Source organism: Meriones unguiculatus, chromosome 10, assembly GCF_030254825.1.
Source record: "Meriones unguiculatus strain TT.TT164.6M chromosome 10, Bangor_MerUng_6.1, whole genome shotgun sequence".
In the NCBI taxonomy this organism is placed as follows: domain Eukaryota; kingdom Metazoa; phylum Chordata; class Mammalia; order Rodentia; family Muridae; genus Meriones; species Meriones unguiculatus.
Genome location: NC_083358.1, coordinates 107,705,672 through 107,725,910, shown reverse-complemented (window position 1 = coordinate 107,725,910; position 20,239 = coordinate 107,705,672). Strand labels below are relative to the sequence as shown.

At 46.2% G+C, this 20,239-nt stretch overlaps 1 protein-coding gene across 4 annotated transcripts; it reads left to right on the top strand.

The window, feature by feature from the left end:
* Positions 1–4,954: 4,954 nt before the first annotated feature.
* Positions 4,955–20,066, top strand: Prkab2 (protein kinase AMP-activated non-catalytic subunit beta 2). Of its 4 annotated transcripts, none has more exons than XM_021632331.2 (8): positions 4,955–5,084; positions 5,306–5,483; positions 8,918–9,084; positions 10,036–10,129; positions 10,322–10,442; positions 12,959–13,092; positions 13,730–13,798; positions 16,030–20,066. In XM_021632331.2, the coding sequence occupies exons 2-8, from the start codon at positions 5,331–5,333 to the stop codon at positions 16,105–16,107; spliced, it is 816 nt and encodes a 271-aa protein (XP_021488006.1). In that variant the 5' UTR covers positions 4,955–5,084; positions 5,306–5,330; the 3' UTR covers positions 16,108–20,066. The 4 variants fall into 4 exon arrangements, 3 of the variants coding, with proteins under 3 accessions (XP_021488006.1, XP_021488005.1, XP_021488007.1); XR_002476280.2 differs by lacking the exon at positions 4,955–5,084 and having other exon boundaries at positions 5,197–5,483; positions 16,030–16,258; positions 17,445–20,066; XM_021632330.2 differs by lacking the exon at positions 4,955–5,084 and having other exon boundaries at positions 5,197–5,483.
* The last annotated feature ends 173 nt before the right edge of the window (positions 20,067–20,239 follow it).

Below are 20,239 nucleotides of genomic sequence, written 5' to 3'. Positions count from 1 at the left end.
TGACACCACTTTCTCAGCTATGATCTATCTGATGACCCAAAAGTAACACCACAGAATACAGAAGTGGACAAAAAGAACTGAATAGCACATGTCAAAAGGGCATAGACATCATTTCAAAGTGGCCCCAGTGGCCAAATTGGCAAAAAAAAAAAATAATAATAATAAATAATAAATAACCTAGTATTGGACTATAACATGAAACATAGATACCCGAGTCCACACTGTTATAAACAAATGATTGAAAACATTAGTGGGACAGGATAAAGCTCCCATGCAGAATTCCAAATAATTTATGTACTTGCCACTCTAGGAAATGAAGCAAAACACTCTTTTTTTTTTCTTTAAGATTTATTTATTTGACATCTTTGTCAAAAATCGGGTGTCCATAAGTGTGTGGATTTATGTCAGGGCCTTCTATTCGATTCCGTTGATCCACCAGTCTGTTTCTAGGCCAGTACCATGCAGTTTTTAGTATTGTTGCTCTATAGTACAGCTTGAGATCAGGGATGGAGATACCTCCTGATCCTGAGACTGATACTCCAACCAAAGACTATGCACGGAGATAACCTAAGACCACTGCACAGATGTAGCCCTTGGCAGTTCAGTATCCAAGTGGGTTCCATTGTAATAGGAACAGGGACTGTCTCTGACATGAACTGATTGGCCTGCTCTTTAATTACCTCCCCCTGAGGGGGAAGCAGCATTACCAGGCCACAGAAGAAGACAACGAAGCCACTCCTGATAAGACCTAAATGACGAGGATCAGAAGAAAGGAAAAGTAGATCTCCCCTATCAGTGGACTTGGGGAAGGGCATGCATGCAGAGGGTGGAGGAAGGGAGGGATTGGGACGGGAGGAGGGAGGGAACCACAGGGGGGATACAAAGTGAATAAAGTGTAATTAATAAAGAAAAAAAGATTTATTTATTATTTATATACAACATTCTGCCTGCATGTGTGCCTGCACACCAAAAGAGGGCGCCAGATCTCACTGTAGATGAGTTATGAGCCACCATGTGGTTGCTGGGAATTGAACTCAGGACCATTTGGAAGAACAGCCAGTGCTCTTAACCTCTGAGCCCCACAAAACTCTCTTAAAAGTACTGCACAGATCAACTTCCTTTAGAAGCCTAGTGCGGGAGGTAGTGAGGGCCAACTGCAAAGGAGAAACCGGACAGACTGTCTCAGCCAGGTGGTCCATGTTGACAGGAGCAGTGGCAGCCGTACTGGTAGTTGCACCCAGGACATGGCCCCTGAGGTGTTCTCCTTCAGATGATAGCCCAGGCTAGACAACCTCAGGGTGATCTACAAATACTTTGCTTCCCTTAGACTTGTTGAAGTCACCAAACCCAGTCCGGGCAGTCTGAAGATGACTCCGTGGTTAAGAGCTAGCTGCTTCTCGCAGAGCACTGAGGTTTGGTTCCCAGAATCCACATGGTCAGTCTCCACTGTCAGCAACTCCAATTCCAGGCTATCTGACTCCCTCTTCTGGCCCCCTCAGGCACTGCATGTATGTGGTGCGCATGTACACATGTGAGCAAAAATACTCTTAACGAATAAAACAAATACATCTTTTTTTTTCAAGGACATGGGCTGGGACCATTTATTTAACTTATTTTTTTTATTCTGCTCAGATTAAGGCACTCTAATAAATCATGATATCACTTGCTACAGCAATTTTGTTTCCTGTGGTGGATAAGTATAAATTGTTGTTGGGGGTTTTGGTGGTAGAAGGTCAAGACTTCTTAAAATTACTTAGGTAAGTTGCTCCGTGGGGCTGAGCACATTCAACCAGTAGTGCCCAGCAAGAAAAATGACAGATATGAAGGACAAGCTATACACAAACCAGGTTGACTACAGCTCAGCACATAAACACCCTCCAGACTGTCTACGCCCACGTCTTCAAGATTCAGTTCATCTCTGTCCCTTCCAGGAACAACTTCCCAACCCTGAAGGGGACACAGGTGACCTTTGTTCAATTCCTCAATCACATTTGATGGACATCCATTATCGTTGATCTGGAGCTACTATGTAATCAAATGTTAATTGCTCCTCCCCTCCCCCCAAGATCCTTACCGTCCTAACAGCTAATTCTCCTGTATCCAAAATGATATGTGAACCTTGCCTACAAATTATCCCTGATTGGCTAATAAAGCCTATAGCCTGGGCTGGGCAGAAGAAAGATAGGCAGAGTGAAGATTCGCTGGCTGTGGGGTTGAGAAGGACCACCAGGAGGAGAAGGAAAGAGCAGGTCGCCATGGGTTAGGACAACCAGGAGCACATGGCCAAGGGCAGCCTGCTGTGAGGACTGGCATGACAAAGCACTAACAGCCTAACCAGGACATGTGCAAGTATTTATGGAGCTTGTGGATGGGAAGCAGACAGGATTTTACTCAGAGGGTTGATATCTGCCCAGCCCTAATGCTTTAAGGCTTATTATAAGTTTTATAAGGCTTATTATAAGACTTATTATAAGTTTCTGTGACCTTTACTTATAAAAGAGCAGGTTAAGGAAAAACTGCCACTGTGTTAATGACCAACATTAATTAATATTAATAGAATTATTAATCCCATGTACAGACATCCTCATCACAGGACACAAAGACAGCGATTCCTTTACCTCATACATCTCTGAATTAGTAATTAAGACAGATGCCTTGTAATTAATCTGCGTTCCCAGTGCTCAGTGTATCACCTGGAGCGTAGTGGGGCTCAATAAACTAGTGATAATTAATTGAATGAACATATTTAACAAGAGAGGTAAAATGAATAAAATTTTAAGGATTGAATATCACTCTTCCAAAAGGATTGACTAAACAGTGTTTAGCATCTGGAACCAACTTGGGGGCAAACTGTTTTTGCAGAGAACTCTGGAGTAGATCAGTCATCCGGGTCTGGTTAGTTCTAACGCTTTGTCTGATTTGAAACAAGTGTCAGTATACAACTTATTTCCTCAAAAGGTCAAGATCTTAGAACAGAAATCAGGGCTTATCCATTCCTTGAGTCTCATGATGTGCTATTTCTTTTTTGCTTTTTCCAGTTCCCCAGCCCTTCTGAAGCACCCACTACCTCTCCTGGCTGTAGTTATTTACAGATCTGTTTACCCCCCTTCAGTAGGTGAAGACTTTAGCACCCATCTTAATGCTTCTGTCTGTGGGTAGTTGTTCATGAGGGTGATTTTAATACCTATGTAGTCAGTACTCCATCGGTCCAAGGTATCAAGTAGGATCAGGTTCAGCTACGTTTAATAGAAAAGTGGTGGACAACAGCGGCCTAACAAGATTGACATTTATTTCCCTCTCATATGAAAATAAAATGTCTGGAAGACATCTTTTATGAGATGATTTGATACCTGCATAGTTTCTTTTTCTCTTTTATCTATCTATCTATCTATTTATTTATTTTGTGTGTTGGGGGGAAGCTGTGTGAGACAGGGTCTCAACTATGTAGCTCTGGCTGTCCTGGTACTATGTAGACCAGGATGGCCTTGACTTCCCAGAGGTCTGCCTACCTCTGCCTCCCGAGTGTTGGGATTAAAGGCCTGTGCCACTACACTTTTTTTTTTCTTCCGTTGCTTTTTAGCTCCCTCACAATCCAATGTGACGGCTGGAGCACTTAGCCATCCTATAGGACATCCTATATACAAGGAAAGAGAAATGGAGAAACACTTAACGGAAGTTCTTAACAGAAGGTAACTTTCCACCTCTGCCTACCAGCGAGGCTAAGAAACGCATCTCTGTGAGACGAACAATATCCCAAGGTTAAAGTCAATGCTTTATGAGGGAGGAAGGAAATCAGCGTTAACATAGACCTCCAACCCTCTTTGCCATCTCACTGTTCCGTTCTGTAAATCACTTTACTATCTTTTTTATTTTTACCTACATGAGTGTTTTGCCTGCGTGTTTGTATATACACCCGAAGGTGTCGGATCCCCTGGAACAGACGGCTATGAGCCACCTTGTGGGTGCAGGGAACCAGACTCGGGTCCTCTAAAGAGCAACGAGCGCCCTTAACCGCTGAGCCATCTCTCCACGCTCCTCTGACTTAAATACTCTAATGGCTTTATGATCTACCTTATCTCACCAATCTACCACCGTGGTCGTGTTTAAGACACTGCCAGTGCCAATGGCTGCAAGGCAACTCTTACTGCCTCGGCTCACTCTGCCAATCCTGTGCCCATCGTTCTCTGATCCCACTGGGCACTTCATTGGCCTATTTTGCTTTCACTTCCTAGCCTACTGGTTTCAAATGGCTCGTCCGACAGTGTATTCCCAGCCTCCTCTGTGCTCCAAACGCCTCTGTTGCCTCCTTGACTAAACTATTAGCGGTGTGCTTGCATTCACACAACTAGTCAGTGAGAGAAAACACGACTACGATGAGGTAGGCACTACATAAAGCAAGCCTTCTGCAGTACCTGCCAGTTACACCTCACGTGTCTAGGCAATTCCCTGTCCCACTCTTCACTTCATACCTCCTGGGACAACTAAAAAGAGGTGGCTTGGTGCAGAGGTTGAAAGCAGAGTATGAAAACCATTCGAATGTGGATCCGCTCTCCAGCAAACGGTTAAAGTGAAGATTCTAGTTCTGTACCCAGGACCTGAGGAGGCCTCGGATTCGGCCTTTCTAACAAGCCCGTGTCCTACAGTTAGACAAACTGCTTAGGAAGACGAGGCTTGGAAAGTGTCTAACCGCCCCGCTCCTAGCCCCCCGGGAGGGTGAGTCCCGGCCCAGACCCCGACTGCGACCCCGATCCTCCACTCCGACCCCGACCCCAACCACACCTCGGGCCCCGCCCCAAGCTGGGATGCGCACGCACCCACCACTGAGGCGCCGCGGCGCTGGTGGCTAGAGGGGCCCAAGGCTGATGATGAGGCGGGGCTGGGACGCAGGGGGCGGGACACGAGGCCCGGTGGGCGGGGCCAGGGGTAGAGGCGGGACCGTATCGCCGGCCTTGTAGCCATTTTAGGAGGAAATCGGGAGCGCCGGCTTGGGGCGCGGCTTCAATTTCAATAACTTTATTGGTCTCCCTGTACGCCGAACAGCCGGCGTGCGTGTAGCCCCGCGAGCCCGCCGCGCATTGTCCGAGGTGAGCGGCTGGGGGGTCTGCGGGGCCCGGGGCTGCGGGGCAGCGGGGGCTTCCGGAGAGGGTTCCCCGAGCGGAGGCGCCCCCGAAGCGGGTAAGGGGGGGACACGGGGCGCGGCCTCCCGCGGCGGGGATTCCCTTCCCGGGCGCAGGGGCGGGGCCGGGGCGCCCCTGACGCGGCCGCGGGGGTGTTCCCCGTCCGTCCGTGTCGTTCCCCGCCGCAGGTTGCCCCGGACTCGAGCTGCAGCCATGGGAAACACCACCAGCGAGCGGGTGTCCGGGGAGCGCCACGGTGCCAAGGCTGCGCGGGCCGAGGGCGGCGGCCATGGCCCCGGCAAGGAGCACAAGATCATGGTGGGGAGCACCGACGACCCCAGCGTCTTCAGCCTGCCCGACTCCAAGGTGAGGTAGCCGGGCTGCCGCTGCTCCGCCCTTCTTGGTTCTTCCTCGTCATTCCCCAGGGGCCGCGGGCTTTTCCGCGGACAGAGATGTTGGGTGCTGATTCCTCCTAGGCGCTACCTCAAATTAGGATAGAGGCGCGGAGTTGTTTTCCTGCCGCTGTGAGTAATCTGTGGGCCAGGCTTTCAGGACCGGTACCAGACACCCATCCCCTGCCTGCCCCATCCTTGGTTCTGCGTGCCCCCTTGTAGAGCTTGCAGGATGCATAGATGGTGAGCGCGGGTGGAAACTTCGGAGGGTGCGTCTTCTGAGCTGCTGGTACGGGCTCCGTTTCTCACGTTGGCCTCAAGGTAGCTGGATGAATTTCTTTTCCCTGGAAATGTCTTTGTGTAGGTACCGCTCTTTGCTTTCTCCTAGGTGCCCTGCACCCCCTTTGCGTGACTCTGAGCGGGCATCGCTTGGATACTTGAATTCATTCGCCCAGTCTTGGGGGTCAAAACGGGGCATCCTTTGGTTAACGGCTCAGTTTTGTTTTGTTTTTTTTAATATACGTGGCGACCACGGCTGTGCGTTTTGCACACCTGGCTGAGCTTTGCGGCAGGTTACTTCCACCCAATTCTGAGGACTTTTCAGCCAGAGGCCACTCTCGGTCACCCAAAAGAAGAGGCAGATGGAGCTGCCAGCAGGGTGATTGCTACACCAGTGTTCCTAATCACTTTTAGAAATGTCAGCATCAAATACATTTAATTTCTCCTAGTAGGCTGTCAGGAGTGAGAAAGAAAACCCGGAGCGTTGGAGAGGATGGGATGTAGTTGACATTTATTAGTTTATCACTTCTCCCTGAACTGAGGCTGAGGGTAACAAATAAGAGTTTTATCTACCGCTTTGACAGTACATGAAATTTGGATTCTACGTCATATTTTCTTGGATCGTGATTGAGAACATTGTTAGAAAAGTGAGAGTCATTGAACCAGGCGTTTCTTAGGATTCCCTCTTCGTTCCCTCTTTCCTTTCCCACCTTAGGACGTCCTCATCATTTGGGCCCTGTATTCAGCCTGGATTTTCTTCTCCTAAGCTTATCCAGGGTGACAGGCCGTGTTCTTTTGCTCATTCCTACATTGATGACTCAGGATTTGGGTACAGTCAAACTGTGACTGCAGTAATTGGTGTCCTGAATAAGAGCCAGGTTGCTCTATGTGAATTTGGGCCTGCTTTGGATCGTTCTTTTCCCTCACATCTTGCCATTTGTGAAATGAGAAAAGTAGTTCAAACAACTACCGGTATCTCATCCAGATTGAAAACTTTATAGTTCCTGTACCCACACTGAATTTCTTTAAACATCTGCAGCCTGTAATTTGAGTTGCCGTTTTGCTGCTGTTTCTGGTGGTTTAACTGGAGTAAACAGCCTTTCTGCTAGTCAGCTGCATTCGCTCCTACCACAGAAGTGTCATGTCATAAGTGGAAGGGCTTTGCTCCAAAGCCAGGCATATTAATAGTTTGGAGCTTTCCAGTTCTAAACCGAAAATCCCCAGCCATGAAAGTAATTGATAAAAACATCGGGGAAGGGGTTGGGGGGGGGTCATCTTTGCCTCAAAGGTCAAACTTTTTAGTAGACTTACTCAGTGGTTCTCAATCCTGCTTGTACATTAGGATCCCCCAAGGTTGCTCTAAAAACCTGATGGGAAGTCTGACACATTTATAAACTAGAACAGTGTAATGAACTGTGTGGCTCTGTCGCCCAGTTTAAATGGTGCTGAAAGGTCATGAGTTGAGTGTTCATCTGTGCTCCAAGCCACTCTCCCACATCTGTTTCATGAAATCTGAAACAGATTTCAAACAGCTCAACAAAGAGTACTTCTAACATTTTAGGGTGTACCTCAGAAGGGCACTTTTTAAAGCTGATATGGTAGTGGCTCCCATCTGAGATTGCATCTGTTTCAGAGGTTGAAGCAGGAGGATCACTGCCAGTCTGGACTAGAATGAGAATTTACTTCCAGACACACACACACACACACACGCGCACACACACACACACACACAAAACTGGTTTTCCATGTTTATTGTATTGTAATTACAATATTGTTACCTGAAAACTTTTTAAGAATAATGCAGGAATCAGAATCCGAGGGTTCTTTTGAGGCGTATGTAAACATTCCTAATGCAACTGTCAGCCCCAGTACATTGTTTTGAGACTATGGAGGCCAAAGCTTCATGTTCATCTAGTTCTCTGAATAGTGTAAAAGTCTTTTATTTTCTTGTTCTGTAGTTTTAAGGGCTATTGGGAGAGAGGTAAACTTTTTCATTTTTTAAAAAATCAGGGAAAAGCCCAAATGAATAAGCTACTCTTTTCTTACTCTAATCCTCATTATTTGGTTTGTAATGCTTGACTTGGTACCGTGCAGTCTTATTTACCAGTCAGTGAAGCCAATCAAAATACAGATTAGCAAACTGCTTCTGTAAAAGGCCAAGCAATAAATGATTTAGACTCTGTGGACCATACAGTCTATCGTAATTCCCTGGGTCTACCGGGTATCAGAAAGTTGTCAATCGTAGGTAGACAAATGAGTGGCTGTTTGCAAACAAAAGCTTTGTAAAAAGCAGTCTGGCTCACTGGCTTCAGTTTGTCTGCGCTTGTGCTAAAAGATGGCAATGGAAAAAAACTAAGGCATTCATTTTTTCAGAATCCTGTAAACCCCATTGCATCTGCTTTTGCTCAAGGAAGCAGCTTTTAAGAGCTTGTGCTTGTAGAGTGTAGAGGTTTAGAATGTCATCCATCCTTTTGAGGTAATTATATGAACCTGGTTTCATAACCATTTCAGCTATACCGAATCAGTGGTCTGATTTTTAGGGTTCGTGTTGATTGATGGATGATGGTGCTGGAGTCTCCACTGGGCTACATCCCAGCCCTTAAATTGTTAATTCCCCATTGTATAACGGAGGAGTTAAAACAGCGTGTTAATTACTTAGGCATTTTGGCATCTCTAACCTTAATTGCAGTTGACAATCAAGAACAGTTTGCCTCTTAAAAACATATACAGGCATATTAAAAAAAAATACATGGCTTTCTTACATATTTTTTTTCTCTTAAGATGTGCTTAGAAGTATATCCTAATTTCCCACATACAAGCTAAGCTGGTAATGTGAAGGCAGGGTTTAGAGGTTTTTGTTTGTCCTTTTGAAGGGTCTCACAGGTTCTGTAAGAAAGACCCCTGCATACTGGGCAGTAGGCTGTGGCTTAGGCAGGGCTTGAACTTAAGCCTTTTTTGGACCCTGCATTAGTTCCTTTCTGTAGTTTGTTCAAACTCTGATTTAGTTGCTGAATTTGGGGTGTCTATCTTTAGTTGAAGCCTAGACTCTTTATTACCCTGGGGAAAACTGACCTCTTAAAAACCCTCGGGTCATAATTTATTCTAGGGATGACCTACTCCTTCTTACAGCTCCCCGGGGACAAAGAGTTTGTGCCCTGGCAGCAGGATCTGGATGACTCTGTGAAGCCCACCCAGCAGGCCCGGCCCACCGTCATTCGCTGGTCTGAAGGAGGCAAGGAGGTCTTCATCTCTGGGTCCTTCAACAATTGGAGCACCAAGATCCCTCTGATTAAGAGGTCAGGACAGGCATCTCTGCTGAGTCTGCAGAGTGCTGGAACCTGGTTGCCCTCCTAGGGGAGAAACTAGGCCTGGGTTGGCGGGGCAGTTCTAGTAGCATTGTGGGGGTATGCTTCAGGCCTGTGCTTCTCAAGCCATTTCATGTCTGGAGGAGGTCTGGAACTAGCTAATTCCTGTGTTAAAACAAAATACATTGTGGCATTCCAGGTGTAATGCCAGTTCATTGCTGGCAAAGCAGTAGTGAACGATTTAAGGGGTTATCAGAGTGACCCTTTGTGTAATAGGTCACTTCCCAGAAAAGGCTCAACAAACTATGGGAACAGTACCCGGAAATGTAACCCAGCCCAAACCTGTCTTTTACCTAATTCATACTTGTGAGTACTCTGTGCTTTGTGTGTGATGTGTGTGTGCGAAAGGGGGGCCACAGCAAAACCAGGACACCTTCTCCTGGGGCTTTCGGCCTTGTTCCCTCCACACAGCATCACTGAAGCTCAGTTTCCCCATTGTAACCAGCTCTTCTGGCCCCCTTCTCCCCCCAATGCTGGACTCAGGCTTGTGTAGCCACGCCCAGCTTTTTACACCGCTGCTGGGTATTCACACTCAGGGACTCAAGCTCACTCTGAGCGCTCGTACAGTCCGAGCCCGTCTCCCCAACCCCAAGAAATCCATTCTGCGGGAAGTAAGCAGTTTACAGAGATAAAACATTCTGGCGATCAACACACACACACACACACACACACTCTGACTGGTTAAGAACGAAGCTCCTGGGAGAGTTGACAAGTACATGCCTTGAAAGGGAACAGATTTGTACGGGGGAGGGCGATGAGCACAAGGGCTGTGGTAACTCAGGACTGTAGAAGGGCATTGGGTTGGTGCCATCACTGCCCCTTACTTGTTAGGTTCTGTCTTTAAGGAGCTTGGCCTGTTTGACCTTCTGTTTCTTCCCCTAGTCACAATGACTTTGTTGCCATCCTGGATCTTCCCGAGGGAGAGCACCAGTACAAGTTCTTTGTAGATGGACAGTGGGTTCATGATCCGTCAGAGGTAAGGCCTTGATTTGCAAGGGAGCCTCAGACCTGGTCTGACTTGCTGCCCCAGCCCTCCTGTACTAGAGACCTTTTGTAAAAGCAGGGGGGAGGCTGAGTAAAGAGATGGATTTGAAAGGGAATCCAACAATTAATTAATTTACTTACTTACTTGTGTTTGTTTATTTTTAATTTTTACTTACTGTTTCAGCCTGTGGTTACAAGTCAGCTTGGCACAATTAATAATTTGATCCATGTCAAGAAATCTGATTTTGAAGTATTCGATGCTTTAAAGTTAGATTCTATGGAAAGCTCCGAGACATCATGTCGAGGTAATTTTGTACTGTTGCTTCCTCCTGCTATGTCTTTCTTACAATGCATACTTCTTCCCCCAAAGTTTCATGTTTTATTCTGTGTTTTCATCTCATCTCAGGAGTCCTATAATCACACACATGCCCATACCTGCGCACACACACATGCACAGACGCGCACACACATTCCCGCTCGAGCACAGATCCCATGGTGTAATGTCTGCCTTTCTTACTCTGCTTTTTACCTTTACCCCACCAGTGGTCTGTGGTTTCAAAAGCAGTTTCCAGTAAGGTTTCATGCTTTCCATTAGCGTCTGGTGATATTACCAGTAAAGGCTAGACATGGCTTGTTTGTCTTGCTATCCTGAGTCAGCTGGTTTGATAGCTCAGCTGGCAATTATGATTTTATCAGAGCCTACAAGTATAATTGTCACTGAGGGAGTGTGAGGAAAAAAACCAAACCAATAGTTGTTCTCCCTGGAATTGACTATTCAGAGGGGAAGTTTGTCTATTCTTGTTTCATGTAGCACCGTATTCTCTGAGTTCCATCAGGGCTTGTTCGCTCTAGCAGCGAAGCACAGTTTACAAACCATCCATGGCTAACTGCCGTGTTACTGTACAGTGGGAGCAGTGCCTGCCAGGAGAACTGCCCTTTCTCCACTTAGCATGTGGTCTCTTGCGTGCCAAGCCTGCCCCTGCTAGTGGCCTTGCCATCATGTATCAGCTCTCAACAGTAAAATAGAGGGCTCGGACGCTCAGTGAGCCTCAGTCACAATAGCAGAATCTCCAGGACTGGGGACAAATTGTCCATAGCATCGTGACTACCTAGTTAGAGAATTTATTTCAGTCTGTAGACTCAGAGGTAACATGAGCATTCCTACTGGCTGGAGGGGCAGTGATCTCAAAGGGTTTGAGTTCTGAGACCACTAGTACTGTGAGCACGCTGATCTGCAAAGTGAGCAGTGACTATTCAACAGGCAATCATAGTTATGTAGTGGGAGATCTAGCACACTTTTGGGTTCACCCAGTTTCCTAACCCACTGATGTAAGGCATAGAGCCCATTTATTAGGAATATGCAGATGCTGGGTGTGGTCGTGTGTGTGACTTTGCAATGCCCAACTTGTATTTTTTAGTATAGAGGACAACACGTGAAAATTGTTCTGTGTTATTTCCCAATAGTGTTTGTGGCTAATGTGACCATAACAACTGAAAGTGCTTTGAAAATTTCCCTGTCCTGTATGTTTTCGAGCCTGTGTTTAATAACACAGCATTGTTGCTTCTTCTTTCCTTTTGCCTTATATGGCAAAGTAAATCTGAGTTATTAAACTACTCCTAAAATATTTTCTCTGGAACTATAAAATTAAAAAATTTGAAACAAACAAACAAAAAAACCCATAGTTCATTTGATTTTTGTAGATTTAACCTGAATGCTTTTCATTTAAGTATAATCCAGATACCATGAACACACATTTTTTAAAATTGTGCAGTTTATCCATTTTTTAGTTATTACTTAATATGCATATTGAGTGTTAAAACCACTGTCGACCTCAGAAGAAAGACCGTCCCCATTCCTTTCTCTTCTCTGGCCGTGTCCAGCAGAGAGCCTCTGCTGGATGGCCTGCCTGTTCAGGACAATTCATATAACCCAGCCATACACTGTGTGGCTTCTTTCACATAGCAGGCTTCCGGGGCTCATCCTTGTTGGAACATTATCAGTACTTTGCCTCTGTTAGGGCTGAATGGAAGTTCACGGTATGACAGTTCCTTTTTAGTTCTCCATCGATGTTGACAGACATTTGGATTTTGTTTCCTCTTTGGAGCTCTTATAAATACTGCGTATGAGCACTCATGCGCAGGTTTTTGTGGGGACTTATATTTTATCTTAAGTGTTATGCCCATACTGGGTCACAAAGTTTGTCTTCCCAAGTGTCTGTAACTGTCGCCTGTTTGCCAGCGATCGGAGTGCTGGAGTATGAAGCTCCCAGTTACTCCGCATCTTGCCAGTACTTGCTGCTCGGTGGCAGCCATCCAGTGAGCACGAAGGTGCGGTCTCTTATCGTGGCCTACATTTGCACTTCAAGACAGCTCTGCTTCCTTCTGTCTGTAATCATTGTAGACTTAGAGTCTTGACATTGGTGTCTGTTGCTTTAACAGGCAAAAAAGAAATCTGATATTTTCACATTGAGTTCACGAAACACCTTCATAGCTACTCTCAAAAGCATCATCAATTAGGAAGCTTTTGATCTTCTGAATGAGACAGAGGAAACTGACCAAAATAAAGGGACCTGTCCAAGGTGGAGTCCGTTTTCTGGGGCCTAGGTCCTGACCCCTCCTCTCTTCCTTATGTCATGTTGCCCTGCTGGGAAGCTTCCTGGTCCATGTTGAGGATGACTCAGACATTGCCTATCCTTCCTTGCAGTTTCAGACCTCAGCACTTGTACTGTGGTTATGATGAATGGCTGTGTGCTGATAGCTTTCCCCGTGCATTCTTACTAACCCTTCAACTTTCTTTCACGTTTGCATACATATTTTTCAGACCTGTCCAGCTCACCCCCAGGGCCTTATGGTCAAGAAATGTATGTGTTTCGATCTGAGGAGAGATTCAAATCCCCACCCATCCTGCCCCCTCACCTACTCCAAGTTATCCTTAACAAGGACACTAATATTTCAGTGAGTATCCTGAGCAGGTTGCTGGAGCATCTGGGGCTTTAGGACCACTGAGGCCAAAATGCAGTAACCTTGGGGCTGGAACTAAGACACAGATGTGTCACAGCTGAGGCAATAAGCCATGCGCACCGTGGAATCCTGTCTGCATGACTCAACTGTGATGTCTTTAGGGACCAATAGCAGACCTTATAGTTGTCTGTTTCTAGTGAAACCAGAACCAGACTGTACCAGGGTCGATACCTATTATGACTTCTATTCCAACTCAAGATAAGGGGTGCTGTCATTGGGGGGTAGTAAAAACTCACAACTTTTTATATAATTAATTTTATTTCTATTTCAACGTAGTTAATAGTTCCCAGGAAAAGTATTTTTTGTTCTCTAACCCAAACCATTTATATTTGTAAGCAAGATTTTTGTTTTAATTCTCTTAAGGAAAATTAGCAGATGTTGGGGCTTAACATTTTTGCCCTTAGACTGAGGATTTTTTTCAGATTTATGGTCTGGGAATGCATGACTTGTAGGAGACAAAATGTACCTATTTAGAGCTCTTATCAGTCCAGAGAGTTGTGAGGAAGAGCATGTGGTTTGTTTTGTCTGCCTTACTCACACTGGGGGGTGGGGGCGGGGTCTTCTTTCCTAGTGTGACCCAGCCTTACTTCCGGAGCCCAACCATGTTATGCTGAACCATCTCTATGCGCTGTCCATTAAGGTAAGTGGTGGCCCTGGTCTTCTGCAGCCTCCTGAGTGGAAGGAAGGTTGAGACTCATGCAGGCTTTTCAGTGGTAACTCGCTGGCTGCCACTTTTAAAGCTACAGTTGATGTTCATGGTCGGATTATATAAGAGCTGCCTTTAAAAACAAAACAAAAACAAAACAAAAAAAAAACTAGCAGGCTGTTGGATTGTAAACATCAGTCTCTGGTCTGTGTTTAGGCTAAATTGTCAGTGATAGGGACCTTTCTGCTTCCCAGTTTCCTTGGGTGGCTGGAACCTTTGTATTGTCTGTTGATTCAAGTTTGGTTCATAGTCGTTGGGATTCTGTTTGCAGAAAATCAGGTCGAATGAGACAGTAGAACTTTACTTTTTAAAACAGGGAGTCAAGCTGCCTTGAGGTGTCTTAGTTGTATATACCCAAGTGTTTCTGTCTCTTAGGTAGTAGGAAGGGAGTCAATGGGAGCAGAACTTCCCCATCTTTCCCTCCCCTGCCCTACAGTCTTTAGTTTCTCTGTGGCTTTAACGTCTTTGTAGCTTGCTGTTAGCATAAAGGCACGCCATCTGCAGCTGTCTACGCTGATCCCCGTCAGAGCTACTTGGAGAAGCTGGCGAGCCCTCAGAGTGCGTGGTCTCATCCCCAGGGACTCTGGATAAGTGCATCCACGGTAACTCCCAGTAGTTCCCCTGTGAGCTGCTCACATGTCTAAGATGTGCAGCTAGAACAGGGAGAGAGCTTGTGTGCTTGTATATAAAATCCTGATGCACTGAACTTCATTTTTAGAGTAACCTTGAGAAATGAGTGTTGTTTTTAACCCCTGTTTTATAGATAAAGAAACTAAGACTCAGAGAAGGTCAGATTGCCAGTAAATATAAGATAGGACTGAGGTCCAGTCCCTCAACCCTCACCCGCGCCCTTTCCTGTCTGTCATCACGCAGGTCTTCTCACAGGTGCCTTTCTCTCCCCTGCTCCCACATCACCAGCTCTGCTGAGCACAGTTGGGTCCGCCTGTCCACCTTGTCAGTGTATCAGCATAGTCTAACTGGGGTTCAGGGAAGTATAGGCTGAAGGAAGACAGCAAGCAGTGCTGGTCTCTTGTTGGACTTCGGGGTTCAGCTTGAGATCTGGCTCAATTCTGCCTTCTGTGACTGATCTGTGGCTTTCGGTTGGTGTCCCTTGTCATTCATCTCTTCTGTGGCACACCCACTCTAATGCATCCTGGAAGTCGGTGCTTTTGCTCCTTTGTACTGCTTGTGATGCAAGTGACCATCTTGATGTTGGGCTCTCTCAGTTGTATGGCCATTTGGAACTGACCCAGCAGATTGGGCCAGTCAGAGAAAGCCATCCTGTCGTTTAAGGATGGAGAGGAGATCCCACAGTTCTCTCCAGGTCGGAGAGCGCGTTTTCAGTTCATACTTGGCATTAAGTGGCAGTTGGATCCATTTCCGGGCTTAGAAATTATTTTTGAGAAGGTTGACTTCCCCGTTTTGCTACATTTAACATTTCCTTCTGGGAATGGTTACCACCATGTTTTGTTTTTTGTTTTTGTTTTTGTTTTTCTTTGCTAGGCTTATGTCCAGTATTATAATCTGAAGTGAGAAGGGGAAGAAAGTAGCACATTAGTATTTCTTCATGACCTTTTCTGTGTCCGATACTTTGCCTGATATTCTCTTGTAATCATATGAACTACTTTAATGGTAGCTATTATCCTTTGTATGAAAAAGTAAAAAAAAAAAAAAAAAGGAAGGCGGAGAGACAGAGAGCATTGTATAGTTTACTCACGCTTCCAACCACTGACAGCAAACCAGCTTCTCTTTTATTTCAAGCTGTCTCTTTAAAAGCAAATGTGTCGGTAGTGTTCCCAACTTGAAAACATTTAGAACAACCGGGGTTACAAGGTCGAGCATCCCTATGGGGAATTACATTGACTATATTGTTACCTGAAGACTCATCTTAGTTGGGGCAGACCATTCCCTGGCAGGCTGTCCTGGATCAAGTCAGGGAGGCATGCTGGACAGAAGTGCACACAGGCCGTGTGCTCCACTGCTTTGGCTTCCCTGGCGTCCACAACTGTGAGCCAAAGTAAACCCTTTCTCCCTCAAACTCTGTTGGAGTATTGTATCACAGTTGGAGAGACTAGGACAGCGAGTGACGCTGAGAGCCTGCCGCTGGGAAGGGCCAGCCGCAGCCGTCCAGAATAAATAGTGCCCTGTCTTTCTCTCCCCTGCAGGACAGTGTAATGGTCCTCAGCGCAACCCATCGCTACAAGAAGAAGTATGTCACCACGCTGCTGTATAAGCCCATCTGAAGAAGACTTGCCAAGGATTCTGGAGAGTCCTCTCCCTTGCCTTTGGACTGAGCTGGTCTCCTCTGAGGCCGGCAGGCCGCTTTGTTTTGAGGCTGATGTGTGTGTGTCAGAGCCTCTTGAGTGAGGTGCTCTGCTTTGCATTTGATTGCAGGTGAGAGCTTTATGAGTTCATGGAGTTTATTTTAAGAAACACAAAAACCACATATACGCATAGGAGAGGAAGGTTACCGGAAGCCTCCCAGCCTGTGTATGTTCTCTGCCTGTGGGTAGTGGCCAGGGCCTGACTGGACGCTGCAGCTGCAGGAGTGAGAATACCGGGAGCTTTTTTCCTCACGTGAAAGAATAGCAATCTTCGGATCCTTGCCAGGCAGAGACTCTGCCGCTGTACCCTGGTGTCCAAGGTAGAGCAGTGTCAGGCCCACTCGGCTGCCTCAGGGCGGAGTAGCCTTCCGTGCATGGATTGATTCTGTGTTCCCACGTATGTGACACAGTCGCCTGTGTTTATGTGACACTAGAGGTCCCACAAGACCCCTCCTCATTTTGTGTGCCCCATTTAGTAACTTTCACCAGATCTCATGCGTCCTCACTGCGTGAGGAAACCCTTTGAAAAAGTTGTGTAGGATTAGATTCATGAAGAGAATGGAGGTGCCAGGGTCTCCTTTTTAGCCCAGCTCAGGCCCAACCCAGTTTGTTACTGTTTATTTTAATGTCTAAAGAAAAAAGAATGGCTCAGTGTTAAATGCAGGCCTTTGTGTTTCAGTTTGGTCCTGTATCGGGCTGCGCGCTCCCAGGTCTGCCGCCTGGCCCGCCTCAGTCTTTCTTTATCGGAGCAGACAGTTTGTGGTAGATGTGGAATTAGGGAAATCTTCCGTGTCTTTCATCCCTGAAAGATTTTATGTGCCTACATTTTTCTTTAATTAAAAAAGCGTATGCATTCATTTTAACAGGCTAGTGAAGAACCTTGGGCTTTTGAGAAATGGTTCTTAAGGTTTTCTTCTCTAGTCTAGGCAGTTTTACTGTCTAGGGTTAATACGGCCGTGTGTACCTCATTATGCAAGCACTACCCTAGACAGGAATTTGTGCAGGCTCATGGCTGCCCGTGCTAGATTTCCCTGCCTTAAAGACCCGTAAGGCAAGGAACTACCCCACGTGTTCACAGCCACGCACAGCGTTGCTCTTTGCACCAAATGGTAACAAGAATTTTTTTTTTGCCTTTTTCTTTTAAATGTGTTTGGTGATGGAATGGGGTCACTGGTTACCACGACTAAAAAGTATTCAACCCACTCAGGAGTCAAAGAAAATGTTTCTCCAAGTATCTTGACCCTTCCATTTTACAGATAAACGCAAGTCACGCATTAAGCACTGTTTGTGGCTGAGAGTCTTTGTGTCTGCTGTGATGAGCCTGCCCATTGAAAGGCACCCGCAGGCCAGTGCCGCTGCCCCACGACTTCCCACACAGCAGCAGTCCTCTGCACACCGAAGACCTCTTTGATCACAAGTGTGAACCAGGAAGAAGTGGGCTGTTTGACAGGGAATGCAGAACGCTAGACGCCTTGGTGGGGAAGTGGTGGGAGGGAGCACTGTCCCAGCCATCCATGTCACCTCTTCAGCTGAGACCTCCGCACAACCTTTCTTATCCAGTAGGCTTTCTGGGGGCCCTTTTGAAAACCACGCTGTAATCCTGTGACAGCCAACTCTAAGGCTCTTCAGTTACCCTGGAAACAATCTCCCTCCACCCTCCCAACCCCCCGCGCAGTTTTGGAAGTGAGCAACCTAGGAGGATTCAGTCTTCATTGTTACACAGTGGTATTTGTTGTGTCTGCAGTTCTTGTTAACAGTGTGAGCAAGGCTCGTCTGTGTGTTTCTGTAGCACGTGCTCACTCCACACAGGTGTAGCAGTAGAAGGGTGGGGAGAGCCGTCCTCAGTCTCTCAGGCTCAGGCTTCCATGAATCTGGTAAGGCTGTGGTGACAGAGGGTGTGGTGTTGGTGACCTTTAGATCCTTTTCTTCTGGAAATGAGTTTCCCTAGAGCCCTCCCCAGCCAAACTTAAAATTCCAGCCAATGTGGAAGGAGACGGCGAGGGGGCCAGCAAAGACTCAGCAGCGCTGCCCCTGTCCTGCTGTTCCCTGGCCCTGAGAAGCTCTGTCGCTGTCACCAGGAAAGACCTGTGAAGGGAGCAAAGGAGGACACCGCTTTGTTATCTATAGAACTCTTAATAAGTCAAGGCAAAAACATTTTGATCTTTTGAAAATTGACTTTTTTTTTTCTTCACCTGTGGGAATTTTGCAGAGTCAGAGTTGGAATAAAACAGCTCTCGAGGAGAGCTAACTCTTACACATCTGGGGTATAGAGTGAGGGCTATGAGGAAAGAGCAGTGAGCAAACTGAGGATGGAGAGCAGTAAACTCAAGGATCAAGTAAGTTGGACTGAAAAGATACCTGTTTAAAAAAAATTTTAAGCCAGGCACAACCTGGATCCTTGGATTTTATTGTACAGAAAATTAGCAGCCCATAAAATGTCTTCTCTAGCTTCTTGTTGCCCCTGTTTTCTACCTTTTTTGACTTCCTTTATCAGTAAGACAAGTTCACCAGCATCTCGGGTCTGTGACCTCATCAGTGTAGAGAACTTTCCACCATGGCTGCTCGCTTCCTGTCACCCTAGACTGGGTAGGATTTAGCCACTGTAGGTCACACCCCTGAAGGCCATGGCTGGCTTCAAGAGCACCAGCCTCTTAAGTAGGACATAGAAAGGAAGAATCCCAGTTTCTGAGAGGAACTTTGGGCCACCTGCTCCTGTTGGTTTTGATTTCTTGTAGATCTAATGGGTCTTATATAAACCTTTGGAAAGGTGTCAGTATTCCCTGCATGCTGCTAAAATCAAGTGAAGTGAAAGGGGGGAACAGGGCTTTTAAATGTTTGACCTCAAAACAATATGCAATAGTCCGTGTGTGTGTGTGTGTGTGTGTGTGTGTTCGTTCCCCACACGCGTATGCATGTGTGATATTCACTTTATTCTCAGAGATACTTTGTCCTCACATTCTTGTGATTTGGGGCTTATGAGCAGTTAAATATTTTGTTCGTATGTTGACTAATCCTCAAAGCCAAGTTCTTGCTGTCTTTGATCAGGCTTCAGACTCCAGTTCCTCATGAGTAGGAGACCTGGCAGAGGTGAGGCTCTTTCAGGATTCTGTGGGTCTAGGCATTTGTCTGTCCGTAAGTGACAGTCACAACTGGAGAGTGAAAGACTGATTTCTGCAGTGAACATAAGTGTTTGAAGTAAAAAGCCAAATCTTTTTTCAATTACAGGAAAGAAAAAAACCTCAAGTCTTACTTGTAGGATCTACGTCCTCTAGGATTTTAAGCTGGCCTTGTCTCAGCTTGTTTCTTACTAGTGCTTTGAAGTAAGCTTCAGTAAAAATAAAAATATTAGTTCCAGCATTCGTTGGAGTTGATCTGAATTGTGTGTGGCACAGAACTTCTGCAGAGAGATGGATGTGAAGTACCAAGGCTTAGCGATTTGTAGGTGTAAGATGACGCAATCGGAGAGAAGTGTGTGGCGGGTGCTTCCGTAGAGCTCCTTTCCCACTTAAGGACAGCCAAAGGTCAGTTAATTGTCCTAATTCTGTCCTGGGTGGCGTGTCCGAGTCGTGGGTGAATTAGGCTGGCACTGGTTGTTTACACGATAGCACTTTGAGTATGGTGTAAAGCGGGGTGATTTCACTTGAAGGCAGTTAAATATGCGTGAGTCTTTCAAATGGTGCTGTTTGTGACCTTTGATGCTGAGGTACAAAGCTGCTTGAGTGTTTCACAAACAGGACACAAGTCAAGACTTCAAAGCTTTTCTTCAGACGTGCCTCATCACTGGACTCTGACAGGCCTGAAAACTGTATAATGTAACAAAAAATGTGTGTTGTTTTTTCCATAAAACTGTTAAATAAAAGCATTATACAGCAATAGTATTTGAGTGTTTTGCTGATTGTGTTGTCAGAGCCTGAGGAATGTGGATTGTCGTGGGGAAGGAGGAAGCATCCCTGCAGAGGACATGCCTGCCGCTGTCCCCCCGTCCCTGCCCCAGGCCATGCTCACATTAGTGAGGTGCGCTCTCAGCTGATTCCAGCATTTCTGCAGACTG

What these genes read in the sequence shown, in the direction of transcription:
- Prkab2 (XM_021632331.2), top strand. Translation starts at nt 5,331, where the DNA reads ATGGGAAACACCACCAGCGAGCGGGTGTCCGGGGAGCGCCACGGTGCC. An exon ending in AAGATCCCTCTGATTAAGAG is followed by an intron (nt 9,085 to 10,035) that starts GTCAGGACAGGC and finishes TTCTTCCCCTAG; the next exon opens with TCACAATGACTTTGTTGCCA. An exon ending in GGGTTCATGATCCGTCAGAG is followed by an intron (nt 10,130 to 10,321) that starts GTAAGGCCTTGA and finishes TTACTGTTTCAG; the next exon opens with CCTGTGGTTACAAGTCAGCT.